This window comes from Neomonachus schauinslandi, chromosome 1 (genome assembly GCF_002201575.2).
Source record: "Neomonachus schauinslandi chromosome 1, ASM220157v2, whole genome shotgun sequence".
NCBI lineage: Eukaryota > Metazoa > Chordata > Mammalia > Carnivora > Phocidae > Neomonachus > Neomonachus schauinslandi.
The window spans coordinates 10,152,286-10,172,587 of NC_058403.1; the positions used below are offsets into that span (position 1 = coordinate 10,152,286).

A 20,302-nucleotide genomic window follows, 5' to 3' on the forward strand; every position below is an offset into this window, starting at 1 on the left:
CTTTATTAGTTTATGTCCTTTGTTCAGAGCACCAGGGATGAGCTTGTGAAAGCACGCATGGCTCTTATCTTCAAAGCTCCCCTTTATGCAGCAAAATTGCACCTCAGCAACCTGTGTTACTAATCTATGGCGGTCCCAATTAGTTCACATCAAGGTCAGTCCTTTGGGGGGTGCAAACCGGCTGCAGACTTAAGGGAACAAGTTCCTCTCGTGCAGAGCTTGCATGAAGGTGGGGGAGAAGGCAGCCGCAGAGGCGTCAGACAAAAGTGGGGGTTGTCTGCTCCCACTCCCCCAGGAGAGGTTGATAGCGACTCCCCGCCACACCGGCTCACAAGCCAAAGAAACCCAGTTATTCTAAAGAACCCAAAACGAGCATGGAACCTGCCGCCCCGTGAGGAAGCTGTTTTGGGCTCTTCTTCAATGTCTTGCTCCGATGGCAAATATCCTAGTGCTTTTGCAGCTGTTGCAACATAAAGAGAAGCATTAAGAGAGCCACTTCTTGGGGACTTTTGACGAATGGAGAAGCCTTGGGCTTAAGAAGTATAATGAACACGACTCCTCTAAGACTTTGTCTGTGAAAAAGAAGCCAGACCCGGTGGGTTGGGAGCATGTTGAGTTTTAGGAATGAAGGATGATGCTGAGCTCACGGTGGCCCATCCTGCCACGTCTCCGAGGCCACGAACGGAAGACAGTAAATCCGTGAATCACAGAGGTCTCAGGTCTCCACTGCAGAGTGGGGGGTGAGACCCCTCTTATGCGCAGAGAATATGCATCCTTGGCCTGCCTCATGTCCGTGGGGGAACGAGAGGGTCCATAGCCAACTAGAATGGCAGTGCCCTTTAAGAGGGAGAAGTTCATTGTTCGGTCCGTTCAGAGACATGCCCCATAGTTTTATGGGCGTTCAGAGCATTGGAGGTGAAGGGACGGCGGGATCCACACCGCGCTCGCTGCTCCCTCCAGGCACACGCTGCGTCTTCGTGCCTGGGGCCAAAGGCAGGATGCTCGGTTGCTCGGATGCTCGCGGAGGTGCGGAAGGGGGCGGGCCTCCCCAGCCCCGGCCTCCTGGTTGCTGCCGCTGGGAATTCCCGGAGCCGGCCGGATGCGTGGGAAAGGAAAACAAGGAGCGGGTGCAGGTCGGGGAAGAAAAGTCATGGCAGGACAGCACAGCGAGCGTGAGGAAAACGGGAGCATGCTGAAGCAGACACTGAGCCAGTGGTTTATGGAAGGAGGCCAGGCGCTTCAGCTTGGGAAGCTCACCTACTCCCCTTCAAGGGGGTAGCACCGAATGGAAGATCCTCAAGAAAGAGCGGCTGCCTCTCAGCATGGGTCCCACCTCGGAAGGTAAAGAACAACAGGGTGTCCTGGGTTGGCGAAGCTCAGCGTCTGGATGTCTGGATTTCGGTGCGCTGGCCAGCAGGGCGCGACACGCGGGCACCCAGCAGCCCCCTTGGGCAGAGCAGCTGTGGGGCTCCCCCTGAGAGAGGCTGGTGCTCAGCGGCAGCAAGGGCTTCGGTCCCCTCTGGGTAACCTGCCGCGTACCGCCTGCCCGAACCTCACATGTGCTCCCCGCGAAACCATGTTTTCCCTGGGGAAGGGCTCGGGGGCACTTCGGCGCCTCGCAGGTGGGGACACTGAGTCTCCAGGGGATTAAGTCACTTGGCCCCAGCACACCGCGAGTGAAGGGCGAGTCAGGGGCTTGGCCCTAATCTCTCCCAACTCCCAAACGACAGATAGTCTTGCTCGGCTCTTGCTCCGGCCCTCCTGATTGTCTGAGGGACAGCCCCCGGCCATGGTTCCCAAATCCTGGAAATGTTTGGGGGCTACCCAAACCAAAGGCTAGGGAAGCATCCTTGCGGGTGCCCTGCCAGCGCTCTCTAGATGTTGTGTTGTGCTGCGTTCTTGCTTCCCCCTTCACGTGACTCCTGATTTTATTAGAATGCCATGCTGCAGGGTGTGCTGCTCAAACCAGAGTGTCCGGCCGAAAAATCCAGAAAGAGTGCATTCAGGCCCACGCCGCGTGGGAGCAGAGGACACAGAGGCTGCCTGAACGGCTCCAGCCACTCAAAAAATCTGTCAAACAGTCGTTCACTTTTTACAAAACCACCAAAGTGCTAAAGTAAAATCTAGGGTTGCCGCTGGGAGAAAGCCCAGCGGGGAAAGCCATGCTGGCACTGGTGGGAGGGTGGCCTCCCACTCTCTCGGCCCCGAGCCACCTCTGTGTCTCCCACGAGAGATGTGCCCGAGGCCAGGTGTTGGCTGGAGGGAGGCGCGTGGACACAGAGGGCTGGGGGCGACAGAGCTGGATGGAGTGGCCTCACGGGAAGCCAGGTCGCAAAATGATATGAAGCATAGCTGTTGTGTCTCTTTCTGAGCTGGGCTCCAGAGCGTCTCTTCCAATACTGACAGCTCACGGGGTAGGGGTCAGTCGTCCTGCGGCCCTTGAGGCCCCAAAGCTAGCATCACTCCTTCTTTCCTGGCCTGCTGCCACCCTGAGGCATTACAAGGGCCCTAGCAAAGCTCGGCCACGTTCCTTAACAGGAGCTGCCCAAGGGACAGCTCTTACTGAATCTGCTTAGTCACAGAGATCTCTGGTGTCTCTCTGGGGAGTCCAATGGGCTCCTCCTCATCAGCACAGGGCCTTCCAGTGACAGTCTGGACCGTGGCTTGGCTCTGACAGTCTCCCACCCTGTGCCATGGGCCAACGATGCTCAAACCTGCACGGTCCTCTTTATAGCATGTGCTACCCCCGTGGAATGTTCCTTCAGAAGATTCCGTTTCTTTAGCTTCGGGTGATCCCGGGTGATGCTGTGCCACTCCTGCTTGGAGCTTCCCCCTTCAAGGTGTCTGTCATTTGTTTCCTGCGAGTGAGGGTCTTCATTCTATGTCAAGGGCGCGATCCCGAGCTCGGGGCTGCCAGAGATTTCCCCGCAGTTGACACAGTATTTCGTCCCTTTCCAGGAGCTGCAAAGAGGGCAAAGGGGCTAGAGAATGAGGGGATGGGACCAGAAAGCCATCTTTCCCGTCCATGTTTTGAGATGTTCATTGGAGAAGAATGGAAGAAGGGCAGGAAGTTAACAACGCAATCATGGAATCATTCGAACATGGCCAGTGGGCTGGCCTTACAGGAATTTACACAGCCTGCCTATAGAATCAGCGCGGGCCTGGAAAGCGTGTTCAGGGTCAGAGGTGCAGAAAGTGAGAGTGAAGAAAATCTTCACCGGAAGGGTGTCTGCAGTGGATGTTTGTTTAACCAAGTGCGGGGCAGTGATCTGTCTGCAAGGGAGGACGGGGAAGACCAGAAGGTGCCTTCTGTTCCCTCAAAACCATAGTCCCCCCATGGGAACTGAAGGCTACTCTCCCTCTGCCCCCGGGACACGGTGCTGGCAGAGAACAGGAGGTGTTTATCCACACACCCATCTTTTCTAGAAGCCAGTGACTTACCCCCCAGCCCTTCGTCAGAAACGACTGTGCCTGAGTCCAGAGCCTTTTTCCAGACGCGCCTCAGACTGATGGGGCTGAGGGGAGAGGCCTCATGGCAAAAGTTGAACTGTTTCCCCTGGGAAGTGTCTGGCAACTCTAATGAGGACCAGCACTTTGCATTTATAGAGCGCCTTTCATCTGTGGCTCTCAAAGCTGTTCCACAAACATTAATTAACTCTCACACCTGTGAGGCAGGTGAGGCTGGTTGCCCCCATTTTTAGAGATGAGGAAACAGGTTTGAAAGGAAAAGGGCTGTAGTGAGCCACAGGGCTGGGGGCGGCTCTGCTGGAAGGAACTGGTTTTCTAGATTCCCAGCGGCCCTGACCCAGTGGCCCTGAGTGCAAACCCAGGGGGCCTCCCCAGGGGCCAGGCTCAGAATATGGGTCCCAGAGGCTGTGCATGGGGGAGACATGGCCACACGGCTCCCTTCTTCCCTTCTGCAGGCAGCCTGCCACCTCCCAGGCCCCGTGATCTGGATGGGACCCCTCAAAACCCTGAAGGCCTTTAAAACGCAGCATCCCCGGGCAGGTCTCTGCCCGGGCTTGGTGCTGGATGCTTCCCTTCAGAGTAATTGCTGGAACAATGACTGCATCTTAGCTGTACATGACTAACCAAGATGTCTGTAGCCGGCAGAGACAACGGTTGGCAAATACCAGAGCTATTTCACAACCTCGCTTTTTCCAGGATCCAAAGCTGGTAGGAGCTGACTCACATTATCATGGGTTTTCACCGATAGCAACAACGTGCGAATCCCGTGTCTGCTACCTGGGCGCCCTTCTAGGTGACTGCTAGCCCTCCTTCCTTGTGCCATGCTGCATTCTGACTCTCTGCCGCAGAGGCCGGAGGAAACGGCGCTGAAGGACAGTGGGACTTCACCAGGGAAATGCCTCTTTCAGAGCAGAGAAGGACCCAGGGCCTGGGGCACGACAGCACGGGGTTCTGAACGTAGCAGCAGAGCCCCGGGGGGCAGCCTTTTGTTTGCAGGGGAGCCCAAATCTTCCCTCCCAAGGGTCCCAGACAGGGAGATGCAAGCCACCACCACCAGGCCTCGCCCTGACACATCACCCTGGAAACTGACTCACATCTCTGAGCCCTGAGTCATATCCTGTTGTGCGTTTGGAGGCGTCCAAGAGGGCATTACACCAGCTACCCATGACTGAGGTGAATCTGAAGGGCACCCTGGGAACTACCCTGCCGTCTTCCAAACAGAAAGAGGGAAAAAAATCCTCTAGGGAAAAAATACCAGGACGGCCCTGAGGGCTTCTATGTTCACCAAGCAGGTTTGGCTCTTAAAAATAGACGCTGGGGCCCCGTGACATACATAACTGTCTGGTCTCTGTTTTTAAACTGCTCTGAAAGGTTACCAAAAGGTCGCATCTTTTAAAGATATCAGCTGAAGAGCCAAAGGAAGGGCCTTCTAACTATAGTAGCCACGCCACAGAGTCACCAACCTCCTCCTGGCCCAGGGCAGAGAGAAGATGGTGGTGCTGTTGGGAATCCACGTTTTGAGGGTGGGCATTCAAGACCCCAGAGAGGTAGGTGGTCGAGTAGAACCAAGAGCGGTCTCTGGCCATGCTCTCCTGTGTGGCCTTGTGGGGGCCTGGGACCAAAGTAGGACCTTTTAAACTTTTCAAAGAACGGCTTTTAGTTTTGTTGATTTTCTTTGTCACTTTCTATTTCATTGATTTCTACTTTTTTATTATGTCTTTTCTTCTGCTTGCTTTTGGTTTATTTTGCTCTTTTTCCCCTACTTTCCTAAGCTGGAAGCTTAGATTATTGATTCTGGATCGTTGTTCTTTTCTAATATATGCCTTCAATGCTATAAATATCCCTGTAAGCACTGCTTTCGCTACGTTCCACAAATTGTGATATGTTGGATTTTCATTTAGTTCAAAATGCCTTTTAATTTCTCTTGAGACTTCTTATTTGACCCATGGGTTACTTGGAGGTGTGTTGTTGAAGCTCCAAATATTTGTTCTAGCTAACTTTCTGTTGTTGGTGGGGTTTTTTGTTGTTGTTGTTTTGGTTTTTTGGTTTTTTTGGTTTTAGTTTTAAATCGATGAGGCCTGAGAATATACTTTGTATGATTTCTGATCTTTTAAATTTGTTAAGGTGTGTTTTATGGCCCAGAATGTGGTCTGTCTGGGCAAATGTTCCCTGTAAGCTTGAGAACAAAGTGTATTCTGCTGTTGTTAAATGGAATCTTCTATAAATGTTAATTACATCAAGTTAGTTGGGAGTACTGTTCAGGTCAAAATGCCCTAATTTTCTGCCTGCTTGATGCATCAGTTACTGGAAGATGGGTGTTGAAGCCTTCAACTAAGTGTATTTTTCTATTTCTTCTTATAATTCGAAATCAGTTTTTGCCTCATGTTTTTTGACACTGTTGTTAAGTGCATACATGTTAAGGATTGTTACATCTTCTTAGAGAACTGACTCTTTCATCATCATGTAATTCCCATCTTTATCCCTGAAATTCTTCCTTCTTCTGAAGTCAGTTTTGCATTAAATTAATATAGCTACTCTGCCTTTCTTTTGGTTAGTGTTAGCATGGTCTTACTGCATCTCTTTACTTATACCCTGAGTCTTTATATTTCAAGTAGGTTCCTTATAGACAACATATAGTTGGGCCTTCACTCTGACAATCCCTATCTTTTAATTGGTGCATTTAGAACACTCATACTTAAAGTGATAATTGATATGGTTGAATTCATATCTGTCATGTTTGTAACTGTTTTCTATTTGCTTACTTGTTCTTTTTTCTCCTCTTTTTCTGGCTCCTCTGGTTTTAATGGAACATTTTATATGATTCTGTTTTATCTCCTCTCTTAGCCAATCAATTATACCTTTTTAAAAAATGTTTTTAGTGTTTGCCCTGGAGTTTGCAAAATACATGTATAATGAATCTAAGTCACCATTAAATAACACTATACCACTCCTTCCTTCCCATTCTGTCATTCCTGCTATTCATCTCATTTACCAATATGCTGTGATCACCCAATACATTATTCCCTCTATTATCATTTTAAACAGACAGTTTATCTTTTGGATCAACTAAGAATAGGAAAAATAAGACTTTATTTTACTTTCATTTATTTTTTCTCTGAAACTTCCTTTCTTTGTTTCAATTGAATTTTCTGACCTATATTTTCCTTCTCCTTGAAGAATTCCTTTTAACATTTCTTGCATGACAGTGCTGTTGAGTAAATTACTTCAGTTTTTGTCAGATAATATCTTTATTTCTCCATCACTGTTGAGGTATAATTTTGTAGAATATGGAATTTTAGGCTGGTGGCTTTTTTTCCTTTAAACACTTGAAATATTTACTACACTTTTTGCTTGTATGGTTTTTGAAGACAAATTGGAAGTAATTCTTATCCTTATTGCTCTCGGTAAGGTGTTTCTGTAGATTATTTGGTATTTATCTTCCTTGGTGTTCTCTGAGCTTCTTGGATCTGTGGTTTGGTGTCCATCACTAATTTTAAAAAATTATTGGCCATTAATACTTCAGATATTTCTTCTACTCTGTTTTCTTTTCTTTCTCCTTCTGATATTTCCAATATGCATATGTTACACCTTTTGAAATTGTCCCAAAGTTCATGGATGTTCTGTTTTGGGTTTTTCTGTTTGCTTTGTTTTTTTCTTTCTTTTTTCTCTTTACCTTTTAGTTTGGGAAGTTTCTATTAACATATTTTAAAGCTCATTGATTCTTTTCCTCAGCCATATCTAGTCTATTGATGAGCCCATCAAAGGCATTTCTCATCTATCTGTTACAATGTTTTTCATTTCTAGAATTTCCTTTTGTATTTGAGAGTTTCCATCTCCCTCCTTACATCACCCATCTGTTCCTGCATGCTGTCTCCTTTTTCCATTAGGGCCCTTAACACATTAATCACAATTAAATTCCCTGTCTGGTAACTCCAAAATCTATGTCATATCTGAGTCTGGTTCTGCTTTTTGTTGTATCTCTTCAGACTGCTTTTCTTACCTTTTGGCATTATTTGTGATTTGAAAGCTGGACATGAGGGGCACCTGGGTGCTCAGTCAGTTAAGCACCGGCTCTTGGTTTTGGTTCAGGTCATGATCTCAGGGTCCTGGGATCAAGCCCTGCATCAGGCTCTATGCTGAGCGTTGAGTCTGCTTGAGGATTCTCTCCCTCCCTCTCCCTCTGCCGCTCTCCCTGCTTGCACACTCCCTCTCTCTCTCTCTCTAAAATAAATAAGTCTTAAAAAAAAAAAAGAAAGCTGGACATGATGTATCAGGTGATGGGAATGGATGTAAATAGGCCTTCAGTGTGAGATTTTATGTTCATCTAGCTAGGAGTTGGGCTGCGCTTCATGTTTACTGTAGCTGTAGATGCCAGAGGCTTCAAATTCCTCTAATGTCCTTGTTTTTGTCTCCCTTGTTGTCTTTGGACTTCCCTAAGAACTCTTCCCTAAGTAGTCTCAGCCGTAACCCACTGTTATTATACTGGATCCTGTGAAAACCTGGAGGAGTTCCTGATGCCAATCTCATGAAAGTGTCCCCACCCGAATCCCCATACATGCACACAAGACTGCAGCCCCTAGAAGTTTCTTATTCTCACAGTAGACTATACTCGGTCTCCAACAGTTAATCAAAATTACCAGTTAAGCGTTCTGACCAGTTTATGGCTCTAGCAGCTTCTGCTCCTGGTACGCAGACGTCAGGTGATTTTCTAGTCACCTGCCTCTCAAGATTCCAGGGTGGCAGTTTGCCCTACAGTCTCAATTCTCTAACAGATCCAAGAAGAGTCATGGATTATCACTCTGTGCCGCTCTTTTCTTGTAGAGAGGGGAGTGGTGACCCCCAAGCTCTTTACATTTCAGAGCTGCAGCTGGAAGCAGCAGAACATCTTGACATCAGTTATTTGATAGGGTCATTTTTCACTCTGGAGACTTTTTGTTACTGCTGCATCAAAAGGTGAAAGCACTCTACTTTCTTATTGAGTGATGTATGCCCTGGATCCCTCTGAGTTCACCACTCGCCTCCGCCCTATCTTATCCCCAACTTACCCCTTCTCTGACTTCATTTCAAAGAGAAGGGAGAGAGGGAGCTCTGTTTTACCCACTTTTTTGATGATCAGACAGCTGAAAATAACCCATCACAAAATGACTTCAGTAAAGTGGCTGCATCAAAATATTATGTACCCTGAAAAAAACAGGAGGCAGAAAGGCTCAAATTTAAATTTTCTAATCCAGTCGTTTTCTTAATGGACATGTGAACTAGTTGAGATTGGGTCTTTGCCTCCTCTATCCTTACCTCAAATCTCCAGATTTCTTGAGCTTTACCGCTTAATCTCTGGAGCCCAGTTCCTCTCCAGTGCTGAAGACCGGCCGGCAAGCCCTTTATCAGTGAACAGTGTGGCATTACGAGGCTCACCCTGGAGCAGGTGTGTGTGGCCTTACCAATAAATTATCAGATAAATCCCTTGGCATGGGTTCATTTTCCTTTTTAATAATATAATCATAAAAAATAGTCAGACTTATTGAGCATTTAATACGGCCCAAAACTGTGTTACTTGCTTTACATATGACTTATCGCACTTATTCTTCACTACTACCATTTGAAGTAGGAAAACTACGTATCAGAGAAAATAAGTGACTTGCCCAGGGTAAAGGCAGAATTCAGACTGAAATCTATTATTTAAATTAGGTGCTTTCCCTAATCTGTTCCTTGCAGAGGCAGAACATAAGTGCATAATAAATGTCATTAGGGTTATCTCTAACGTGGGAACAGCTGTTTGCAAGTCCAGATTAGGCAGATAACCCATCAGTTCTCCTGAGTACAGGTCCCCCACTAGCTGTGATTCCCTAAAGGCAAGGACTATAATCCATTCACAACTGAGTCCCCAAAGCAGTGACCCTAGTAAAGCAAAAATGCTCATTGGCAACATGAATGAATGAGGATGTGAATAACTTCATGAGCCTATGAATGAATGAGTGAACGAACTAATGAATGTGAATGAATAAATGAAGCAACTCTCAGCATATAATCAGTGCCATAGGAAAAAACCTTTTGAAGCATCATCTACTCCCAGGATCTTCACTGATATCAGATTAGAAGCTCCAATGGGGCAGGAGATTGGTCTTATTCATCAGGCTATTACTAGCTAAGTTAGCACATACCTAGCACATACTAAAATTCCAATAAACTTTTGTTCTTTTTGATGGACTGACTTAATCAGAGGCACTCCCTTCAAGAATAAATAGCCCTGCTCTCTGGAGAATGGCTGACAGTGGTTCTCTTCCTCACCCTACGGCTTCTTTTCTGGATAACTCCCATCTTCTCCCTACCTACTTCCTCTTCCCGGAATAGGTATATTTATTGTTATAAGCACCATTCTTCACTGCACCCTTCCACCTGATTCTTTCTTAAATCTGATTAGCACATGTTCATCAGAGAAACACTGTAAAGGACCTATTTGAATTAGAATCCTGCACCGTTACTGTTGGAAGGGGCTTTGAGATCATGTGTTTTTAGAGAGGAGAATGAGGACGTGTAAACAAGTGGTCCAGGCTCAAAGACAAACATGGAGGCCACTTCTCCTGCCTCTCAGTCCCATGCTTGGGGTTGCCCACAGCACTGCCATTTCCATACTGCCTTCATGTGTTCGAGTTGGCCCCATCAGAGCAAGAATGGTAACGGAACAGTAAACTCAGCATACACCATATCGTCGGCCCTAGTTTTTTTGTTCTATTTTGTGCTTTTGGTTTTTTTTATTAATAATACACATAGAATTAGAAAACACCCAAAAAACCTGACATGAGAAGCTCGCCATCACCACCTTCTGGCCCACCGCTGGCAATGAATCCAAAGGCAGCTCACTATGGGTCACATGAATGAAAATTGATCACGCAGGGGTTTTAAGTGCTCGCCCTCCTCTAACGCTGGAAAGCTAAGTTGTGGTGTGAAGCAAGAATGTTGAATCTAAAACCCTGTGTTGAAAAAAAAAACAATCACAGAACTTGGACTTTAATCATAAAGATCATTTTACCAAAGCATATTTTTAAAAGGCTGTGAAACATTATGCAACGTTTGCATGGTTTAATTATGAGTTTAGAAAAGCCTAGCACAACTTTTTCACTACAGTAAAACATGACAGAGCATGAACCATGGCATAATACTTTATGCTTACTGTGGTTTTAGACATGGGGTTAGGGGTGCTGGGTTGTCTACACAGCAAGTCTTGAATTACTGAACCACAATTCACACCCCGGAGGGCTTTATGACAATTATAAAACATCTTTTGTTTGCTTCTTAAATGATTAAAATATTTGAGTACTATATACTCACCTAGCAAATGTGTATATCTAGGACATACGCAAGTCTTACAAAAATATCTGAGTCTATAATTTATTTTTCACTTGGAGGAAAACCCTTGTAGTCAAATGGGAATATTAAACAATCTGCTGTTTTGTTCTTTGCTTTCAATTATTGGAAACACTGTCGCCTGGAAGGCTGTGCAGGATCTTTGACTATAGCTGATCATTCATTTCCACTGAGTTTAGAATGGACCAGCTCTTTTATTCCTTGCCTTCTGCTCAATTCCCCAAAATTCAGAATGGAATGAGGACCCTTCTTTAATATTAGATTTCAGAGATTCTAAGTTAAAATATTTGCCCAGATTTTCCAAACTTAAAAATTGAGTTATTTTTGGTGGTGCCTGGGTGGCTCAGTCATTAAGCGTCTGCCTTCGGCTCAGGTTGTGATCCCAGGGTCCTGGGATCGAACGCCACATCGGGCTCCTTGCCCAGCAGAAAGCCTGCTTCTTCCTCTCCCACTGCCCCTGCTTGTGTTCCCTCTCTCTGTCAAATAAATAAATAAAATCTAAAAAAAATTTTTTTAAAAATTGAGTTATTTTTAAAGAAAAGAAAGAAATCGATCCACATGAGGGACAGGGGGAGGGGGCAGGCAGGCAGAAGATCCAGGGATCCAGGTGGATCTCCAAACCCCTGATTCTGTTATCCACTCTGCCGGCTTCGGACAGGTAAACAGAAACAGCAAACTTGAACTTCTGGAAATGAAAAGCCCCTGGAGGAATGAGAACTGGATATTTCACAACAAGTAGGAAGAACTCACTTCTTTACATCCTGGCACATACACAGCCTGCATCCCATATTTTCCTGAGGATCGTTGCTCTTTCTAGATGTACTCCCAGCATCATGCAGCCCTGGCTATGAAGACCCCTGGGAACTAGCGTAGTCCACAGAGAAGGTGGGACACAAAGAGAAAATCAATGTTTAACTCTACCGAAATGGAGGCTATCTTGTGGGGGGACCATGTCCCATTCAACTTTTTTACACGTATTGCCTGAGATTAGAGAGTTTGTTCATTTTTTCTTCTCCTTTTCATCTGCAATGGGATGCTTTTGAAAACTAAGACTCCTATGAGTGCTGGAGTCAAATTTACAAAATCCTTTTTACCTAAATCTTCTGAAGTCAGAGTTTTGTCTCTTCTCTATCCCAGTCCTCATTTAATGGCCATCTATAAAATACTTGCTCAACATTCTGCCCTTTAAATGTTGCAGACTTGAGGTCTTGAAAAGGTGCGGGACACCTGTCAGTCTGGGGTGGTAGAGCCAGCTCTCTATGCTGGGCTTGTGAACTAATCCTCAGGCCTCATCACCAGCTTCCCAGCCAGACCTTCTTTTCTAAATTCCTTGGGAGACAATTCACCTAAATAGAGGATATTTAAAAGCCCTTGGGATATTTTTGCCAAAGGTACAAAAAAACAAAAAACAAAAAAAAACCCCTCTATGTTCTTTTTCGCTTACTGAGTACAGATGGATAGGTGATCGCCTGAGTTTATAAAATGTTTCTGAGGATGAGAATTGTAACTCTTAGTAAAGCTGATATTGTCTGGGCAGTTGAAACGTGCTGTAGTTCAACAGGTGAGCATTAACAATTCTACCTGGAAAGCATATTCAACTTCTCCTATCATTATTAGCATGATTAAATCAAACCTCCAGAAGGAACAGTTATCGGAGGAAAATCTTCAAGAATCGCACACAAACTGTATTTCAGTATCTTTGCGGGAGGGATGGAAATCATCAAACAAAAGCAAATACTTGGACTTACTAAACACTGGTCAACAGGCCACAGACATGTATAACATATTTAAACAAAGGTGACTAGGGGTGCCTGGGTGGCTCAGTTGTTAAGCGTCTGCCTTCGGCTCAGGTCATGGTCCCAGGGTCTTGGGATCAAGCCTCATATCGGGCTCTCTGCTGAGCAGGGAGCCTGCTTCTCCCTCTCCCACTCCCCTGTTTGTGCTCTCTCTCTCTCACTGTGTCTCTCTGTCAAATAAATAAATGAAATTTTAAAAGAGAAAAAAGGTGACTAGCTTTTTATTAAGTTTTTTTTTTTTTCTTAAATCCCACCCCACTCTACGTATGACTGACATCCCTGATTCTCTGCAGACACAAGGCAGATCCAGCCATCCCCACCGTGGTCCTATGATCAGTCCTACCAATACCTGGGATCAATCGCCTCACCTTCTGTACACCCAGCAACACCCATCTCACCTGGACGGGCCAGTGGCATGACAACCCTCTCTGCAGAGCTTTCCAGTCGACTCACAAGTAAGTTGCTTGAACACACCCTTTGAAGTCGAGCTAGAGTGGAAGGTTCGAGAGACTGGAGATTCATGAAGGGGTTGGCAGTCATTCTGGGGGGTAAAATGTGGTTTAAAGACAAGGTTGTCTAAGTCCCATGTCCATGCACTGATTTTCCCTGACACCTAGAGACAGAGATTATGAATATGAAGGCAGAAGAGGATTCTTTGGGTATTTTGGGGTTGCTCATATTTGGCAGACAAAGGTAGCAGCTGATGGGTTAATAATATACAAGGCCAAAGGAATCAGCTTCTAGAACTCAGGTGGGACTATCCATCTGACGGTGGTGAGTTTTCAAAGGTCATGTGAACAACACTGGGGTACCTGTGGAATGGGAGGCAGCTACACCCCAAATGAGACATTTCAAACTAAGAGCTGTTCATCCCAGATTAGAGGAACAGAATGGAAAGCTCGGGTGTCATGGTTAGCATAATTGTTGTTAATACGCGCTCATTAAATATTAGTCATTTAACCTATGAGACCTTTGGGCTTGGCACTCACCTTTGCTCGTGGGCAGGGAAATCGGAGGTAGAGAAAAATTCCTTTGTTGAAAGCAAAAGAAGAAACTAACTCCCTGCTTGGAGCTTTGAAATTGGAGCTGGACCAAACTGTGAAAATACTTAAGAGAACTTCAGCATTATGAAGCCTGCAAACATACTTCATATGTGTTGGGGGGAGGGTGGTTGTCTTTGCTTTTCAGCTCTTGAGATCAGATTATAGTAGATTAGGGGGGCAGGCGAAAGGGGCAAAGGCATCACGTCTGCAATTTTAAATGTCATATAATGTGGTGTTTTCCAGACAGTTGTGATTACTTGAGATTTCACCAAATGCTTTAGCTTCTTCTCGGAGCTTCTCAACAACAGCACCATTTGCATCTGGGGCCAGAGAATTCTTTGTTGTGGGGGGCTGTCCTGTGCACTGCAGAATATTTAGCAACATCTCTGGCCTCTAGATGCAGCAACAGGCCTCCTCCCCAGCATCAAGACAACCAAAAATGTCTCCAGACACTGCCAGATATCCAGAGGGCCCCCAAGCTGCCCCCCAGTTGAGAACCACCACCTTCGAGTATTCTTAGGCGCTGTGGTAAAATGGGAAAGCCAACTTAGTTGTCCACTTTTTGCATTAATGCCAACATTGTCAGGGCACCTGCTGGGCTAAGGAGTTGAGGAAGTAGCATAAGAATGATGACGTCTGTTCAGCTTGTTGTTTCAGAAGTTCTGTTCCCTCAGGACCAGTTTGATTCCAAAGGCACTTGTCAACTTTTATTGATTCTTCTCAGTGGCACTGCTCTGCTCTCTACAACTAAAACAATTACTGTTTTCCTTGGTAATGTGCCTGCTCTGGGCCCCTTGGAATTTATTACGTAAGACTTTTGACTTGGTCAGCACCCAAGATCTGCACCTTATAGTTTCAAGAGCCCTCAGGGGGCAGCCGCTCCAACTGACCAGTGTTCAGATGTGAGGGTGACTTTTCTTTTTTTTAAAGGGAATCAGTAATGTGCGCTCCCAAGTCCCATGTAGCTGTTACACTTCTGAATAACCAGGACTTCAGTTACCCAAGGAGTGGGGAAGGACGTTTTATGGCATGAGGGTGTGAGGTACACAAAAACCACATCCCATTTCAGTGCCCAAGAATGATTCTCCCCTGTCATGGAGGGAGGGCAGGAGAGAATTTCAGATGAGCTTTCTCCAGTGGCTGGGAAAGGCATGGGAGACTGCTCTTCAACTTGGCAGGTCTCCCTCTGAGAAATCAAGCCTGGAGTGCCGGCCTGAGAAGCGTTGTCATATGCCTGGGGGCAGTAGGGGATTGCGACACATAAAAGCCAAGTGGCTGCCTGGCTGCCAGCCTTGAGAACCTGACACAGCTCTGCTCCTGCTTTTCCTTTTAATCCCGCCCCAGAGCTCAGTGTTCGGCCCCTCTCCCCGCCCCCAACCCCACCTGGACTTCCTTCTGCACGGGGCGGGGGAAGGGGGGAACTTGCACTGTCTCTCTCTCTCTCTCCTTTGCAGACAGTCTCCACACCTTGTCTGAAAAGAGATGTCATCTGGAGGTTTTCCTTTATTTTTTTTTTTCTTTAAAAAAAAATATTAATGTTTAGCTGCCAACCTGGGCGACAGACGGCATGCATTAATCTGAGTCATGCAAAATATCCTTTTAAGGCCACCATTATCTGCTCAGGCTGTTTAATCCTTTGGGGGCAGTGGGAGGGGCTGGAGTGGGACAGCTTTCATCCATGTCAAGTTGTAGAACGAACACTTGAGCTGTCATGGCAAATATTTAGCGCCATTCGTGGGGAAACATTTCCAACTAAAATACCTGAACCTCCTAATCCCCAGATTTCCTACTCTTTAAAAGCTCCCTGTGACTATCAGGCATCCCCACCCCCACCCACTATGGAATAAGGGGGCACCAGGCCAGCCCAAAGGACAAATGGGCGACGGACAGGTGGGGTGAATGGTGCGTGACCGTGGGGCTTGGTAGGAAATGTCAGATGGGACATAAAAATGGAAACAAATATTTGAATAGATCATTTGAATTGAAACATATCTAGAGGGCTGAAGCTCTTTTATTATCAAAATATGCAGGAAAAGCTACTTTCACCAAACAGGTGGTCTTTTGTCCAGTGGCACTGGTGCCATGTAGATAGAAAGAGAATCACGGGCAGTACTGAAGATCTTTCAGATATTCTGCCCACAAGTGAAAGAACTATTTTCCCCTGACAGCTGAGACCATAACATCATTCCATTACTTATGTCCGTGACCAGCCTCGGACTCACTCGGGATTACGGTAACTTGGTACCATCACCACATTACCATGTAGTCGTTGGAACAGACTGGCAGAGCATGTCCAGACATCGCCATGAAACAGGGTGACCTTTCATTCATTTTCCAGTGGATTCACCTTTTTGTCTCAGGGCAAATGAAGCAAGAGGAATACTGGGCGGAGTCATTAATTTGTGTCCAGAGTCTTGCATCAGATGCCAACAAATTGATTGTATTTGCCTAATGCTCTTCCTCCTACCTTGGCTTCTCCCTAGACTATAGAAATCTAACTGGAAAAATGGAGTCAAGCTTCCTGTCACAGCTCTCTGGGTGAGCAAAAACAAGTGACACAGAGCTTGCTCACAGACAGCCCCAGTAAGCGGGCAGGGACAAACTGTGTGGAATGAGGTGCGGCCTGGCTTCAGGACGAGCTAGAGAGTGGCCGTGGAAGGGCAGCCCCAGAACCACTGTCAGTTTACAACGTTTTCCCTGCCCACATGTCTGACTGGCTTTGAAAAGATTAACAGGAGTGTCTGTTTGAAAGTCAGACTCCTGGTTTCCTCATTAGCAGAGAGAGTGGCTGCAGACTTTGGTTGTTTCTATAAACTTTAATTACCTCTCTGATGAGGAGTATATACCTCCTCATCACATTCACCCCAAATTTATAGAGGAGTTCGGAGAGAGGAAAGGAGGAGAAGGGAGGGGGAGAAGGGGGAGAGAGGGAGAGAGAGAGCGAGAGAGAGTGGGAGAGAGACAGAGAGACAGGCAGAAAGAGAATGAGAACACTAGCTCTCCCTGCTGGAATAATAGGCTTGAAATATGAGGAAGTTGATCAACCCCGGATGCCTTCCAAAAACAAATTAATCCACCCTGGTAGCTTTCCTTTCAGAGCAAACTCTTGGCTCCATCAAGTTTCTCTATGGGCCTGAACACAAAAGGACACCAACCACATGCCATTCTGAGCTTGAAGTTATTTTGTATGTTGATTTGAGAACTTACAGATTTTAAAACATTTAATTCTTGCCTCTGCTATCTTTTGGGTTTGCTGTTGTAAAGAGTACGGTCCTGGCCCAGTATTTGATGAATAATTCTGAGGAACAGTTACCCCCAGGACACCATCCTATATTTACATGGTGGTTCTCAGTTGCGGGGGGGCAAAATTCTTGCCCCCCCCCACCCCCAGAACATTTGGCAGTGTCTCGAGACATTGCTAGTTGTCACAATGCGGGGTGTGGGGGCACCACAGACATTTGGTAGGCAGAGGCCAAGGATGCTGCCAAACATCCTACAATGCATGGGACAACCCCCCACCTCCCCAACAAATAACTATCTGGCCCAAAATGTCAATAGTACCACTGCTGAGAAACTGATCTACAGGACACAGGGAACGCTTCCTGGCACCCAAAGCCCCTAGTAGTTCCCAAGGGCAGCCTATGCTGAAGAAAAATGCAGAAGGATGCAATAAAGGCCGAAGCCAGTTTCTGAAACCATAAATGCAGAATCCTAACAAAATGAGTTTTACAGACAAAGCTTTGCCATTCCTGGTAAAATTTCAACATGTGCAAAAATGGAGTGGATAAATCAAGGCCCTGTGGCCATTTGTGTTAACAAATCAGTGAAGCACATGTGAGAGAACACCAGGTGACACTGAGGCCATATTTTTCTAAAAATGTAGAAGTAGTTTAAAGGCACATGTGGGAGACAAAGAGTGGTACTGATACTCACTGACATTCACTCAGTCACTGCTATGCCACACATTAGGTCGAATCATAAGAAATTGCCAATTTTTAATTGTTTGAGACCTACAGAAACAGCAGTTTCCTATGATTCAATCTAAATATTATGTATAATGTATTATAATGTTATTATACATTAATATTAAAACACAATATCATATTATGATATATTCTATTAATATTAATCTAGGGATGCATCCATTTCATTAGTATTACATAATTTTATAAGTTACACATTCTTACAATGATATTAATATCACAGATTACATTTATATTAATATTGGCATATTAATATATTGATTACAGAGGGCTGGTAAACTTTCTTCCATAAGCGGCCACATACTAAATATTTTACGCTTCCTGGGTCCAGTGGTCTGTGTCATGACGACTCCACTCTGCAGTGGTGGCTCATCAGCAGCTATGCTAATACTGAACAGGAGTGAGGCTCATTCCAGTGAAACTTTAGGCATGGCCACCGATATGGGAATTTCACATAATTTTCATATCAGGAAATATTGTGTCTTTTCACTTTTTTCAACCATTTAGAAAAGTAACTCATTCTCAGCTTGGGGCCGTACAAATTGGTGGTGGCCAGACGGTCGGTTTGCCAACCCTGTAATTACATCGATATTATACCTGTTTTAACTATACATAGTATGTGTTACGTTACATTGTATTACATTCTATTATATTGTAATGACATTGTAGCCTACCCCACCTTACATTCCGTGAAGCCCATGATTACCACCCTCTCTCATCGCAGAGCATCACACCACCTCCCTGCCCACTAGCATGCTGGGTAGGCGGCGCCCTCGGCTCCCAGGGCAGCAGCATTCTGGGTAATCCTCCTGTGGGCGGGCCGCGGGCGGGAGGGGCGTGGCCTCCCCTGCTCCAGCCTCACGCTCTTTTCTCGCTCGCCCCCGCAGCGGCCTCCGACCTGACGGCCTTCGGCGACCCGCGCCAGTTCCCCGCGCTGCCCTCCATCTCAGACCCTCGCATGCACTACCCCGGCGCCTTCACCTACTCCCCGACGCCCGTCACGTCGGGCATCGGCATCGGCATGTCGGCCATGAGCTCGGCCACGCGCTACCACACATACCTACCGCCGCCCTACCCCGGCTCGTCGCAGGCACAGGGCGGCCCCTTCCAGGCCAGCTCACCCTCCTACCACCTGTACTACGGCGCCTCAGCCGGCTCCTACCAGTTCTCCATGGTGGGCGGCGAGCGCTCGCCGCCGCGCATCCTGCCGCCGTGCACCAACGCCTCCACCGGCTCCGCACTGCTCAACCCCAGCCTCCCGAACCAGAGCGACGTGGTAGAGGCTGAGGGCAGCCACAGCAACTCGCCCACCAACATGGCGCCTGCCGCGCGCCTCGAGGAGGCCGTGTGGCGGCCCTACTGAGGGCCTCGCGGCGGCCGGGCGGCAGGAGCGCGCCTGCCCAGGCCCAGCCCTCGCCGGGGAGAGCCCGCGAACGCGGGGTCCGCGGCCGGCGCTGGGGAGGGGGCGGGCCCCTGCGAACTGGGTTCTGGGATCTAGCTCCGGTCTGCGCCCCCCCTAGGCCCTAGGGCCGCCTACGCCACCCGAGGCCGTACGGAGCGCCTGAGCGCCGTCACCGTGGGCCCGGCTCACCTTTTCCGAAGCTTGACCCAACCTGAGGGTGTCCGTCTCGCCACCACGCGGACGCGTCGTAAGGCAAACAGGAAGATTCCCAGAGGGAAACTGTGAATGCTTCTGATTTAGCGATGCTGTGAATAAAAGAAAGATTTTATACCCTTGACTTCACTTTTTAACCAAGTTGTTTATTCCAAAGAGTGGAATTTTGGTTTGGGTGGGGGCGGGGAATGCAACTCCTCTTGTTTGGTATCTAATTCATATTTTTTAATTTTCTTTTCCAGCACCTTATGAATTGCAAAATTCGTATTTGCATTTGGGGTGGTTTTTATTTTTATATATATATAAATTTGAGCTTGCTTCTTTCTTGCTTTGACAATTGAAAGAAATATGATTCCTTTTTCTGTAAGTTTTATTTAACTTTTCTTTTGGACTTTCATGTAGTTGTTTTTTTTGAGAAACAGCTACAGCTTTGGGTCATTTTCAACTACTGTATTCCCACAAGGAATCCCTAGATATTTATGTATCTTGTTGTTTAGACACTTACTTATGTGTTGATACTTTTTTTATTATTTAAATGTACTTATATTAAGAAGAAAAATATCAAGTACTACATTTTTGTTTTTGATAGTAGCCAAAGTTAAATGTATCACATTGAAGAAGGCTGGAAAAAAAGGATGGGCAATGTGATGACTTGGTTATCTAAATATTGTTTACATTAAACGCCCTTTCATGTTAATCAAACGAGTTGGTAGCTAATGCAGCAATCTTTTTAATATGCTTTTTAGATACTGAGGGTCACTTGAAGGATCTGAAGTATGGAATTTTCTGCCAAGCTCAACAAAGGGTCTCATATCTGACTCCCTCCCTTCAAACAGAGAAGGTCAAATCTGGTTCCAGGAGGTTCAGATAGATGCCAATGATTGCACCTCTGGAGAGGATTTATTTTCTGCCTAGGGGCTTGCTTCCTCCATGGGCTCTTGATAATTTCAGACATGCTTTGTAACCATTGAATCCAAAGTAAGCTATGTGGAAGAGCAATATCCACATGGGAACCGAATGAACGGATTTATGGGT

The 20,302-nt window shown here is 46.4% G+C and overlaps 1 protein-coding gene across 3 annotated transcripts in view; it reads left to right on the forward strand.

Moving 5' to 3' along the window:
- RUNX1 (RUNX family transcription factor 1) overlaps positions 1 to 19,580 on the forward strand; it is a 245,514-nt gene extending 225,934 nt beyond the window's left edge. For 2 of the 3 annotated variants that reach the window (XM_044919441.1, XM_044919444.1), the window contains 2 exons: positions 12,920 to 13,081; positions 18,540 to 19,580. In XM_044919441.1, coding sequence (XP_044775376.1) covers positions 12,920 to 13,081; positions 18,540 to 19,015 — 638 coding nt within the window. In that variant the 3' untranslated portion in view covers positions 19,016 to 19,580. The remainder of the gene's footprint in view (positions 1 to 12,919; positions 13,082 to 18,539) is intronic. The other variant, XM_021678047.2, reaches the window with a different exon arrangement.
- The last annotated feature ends 722 nt before the right edge of the window (positions 19,581 to 20,302 follow it).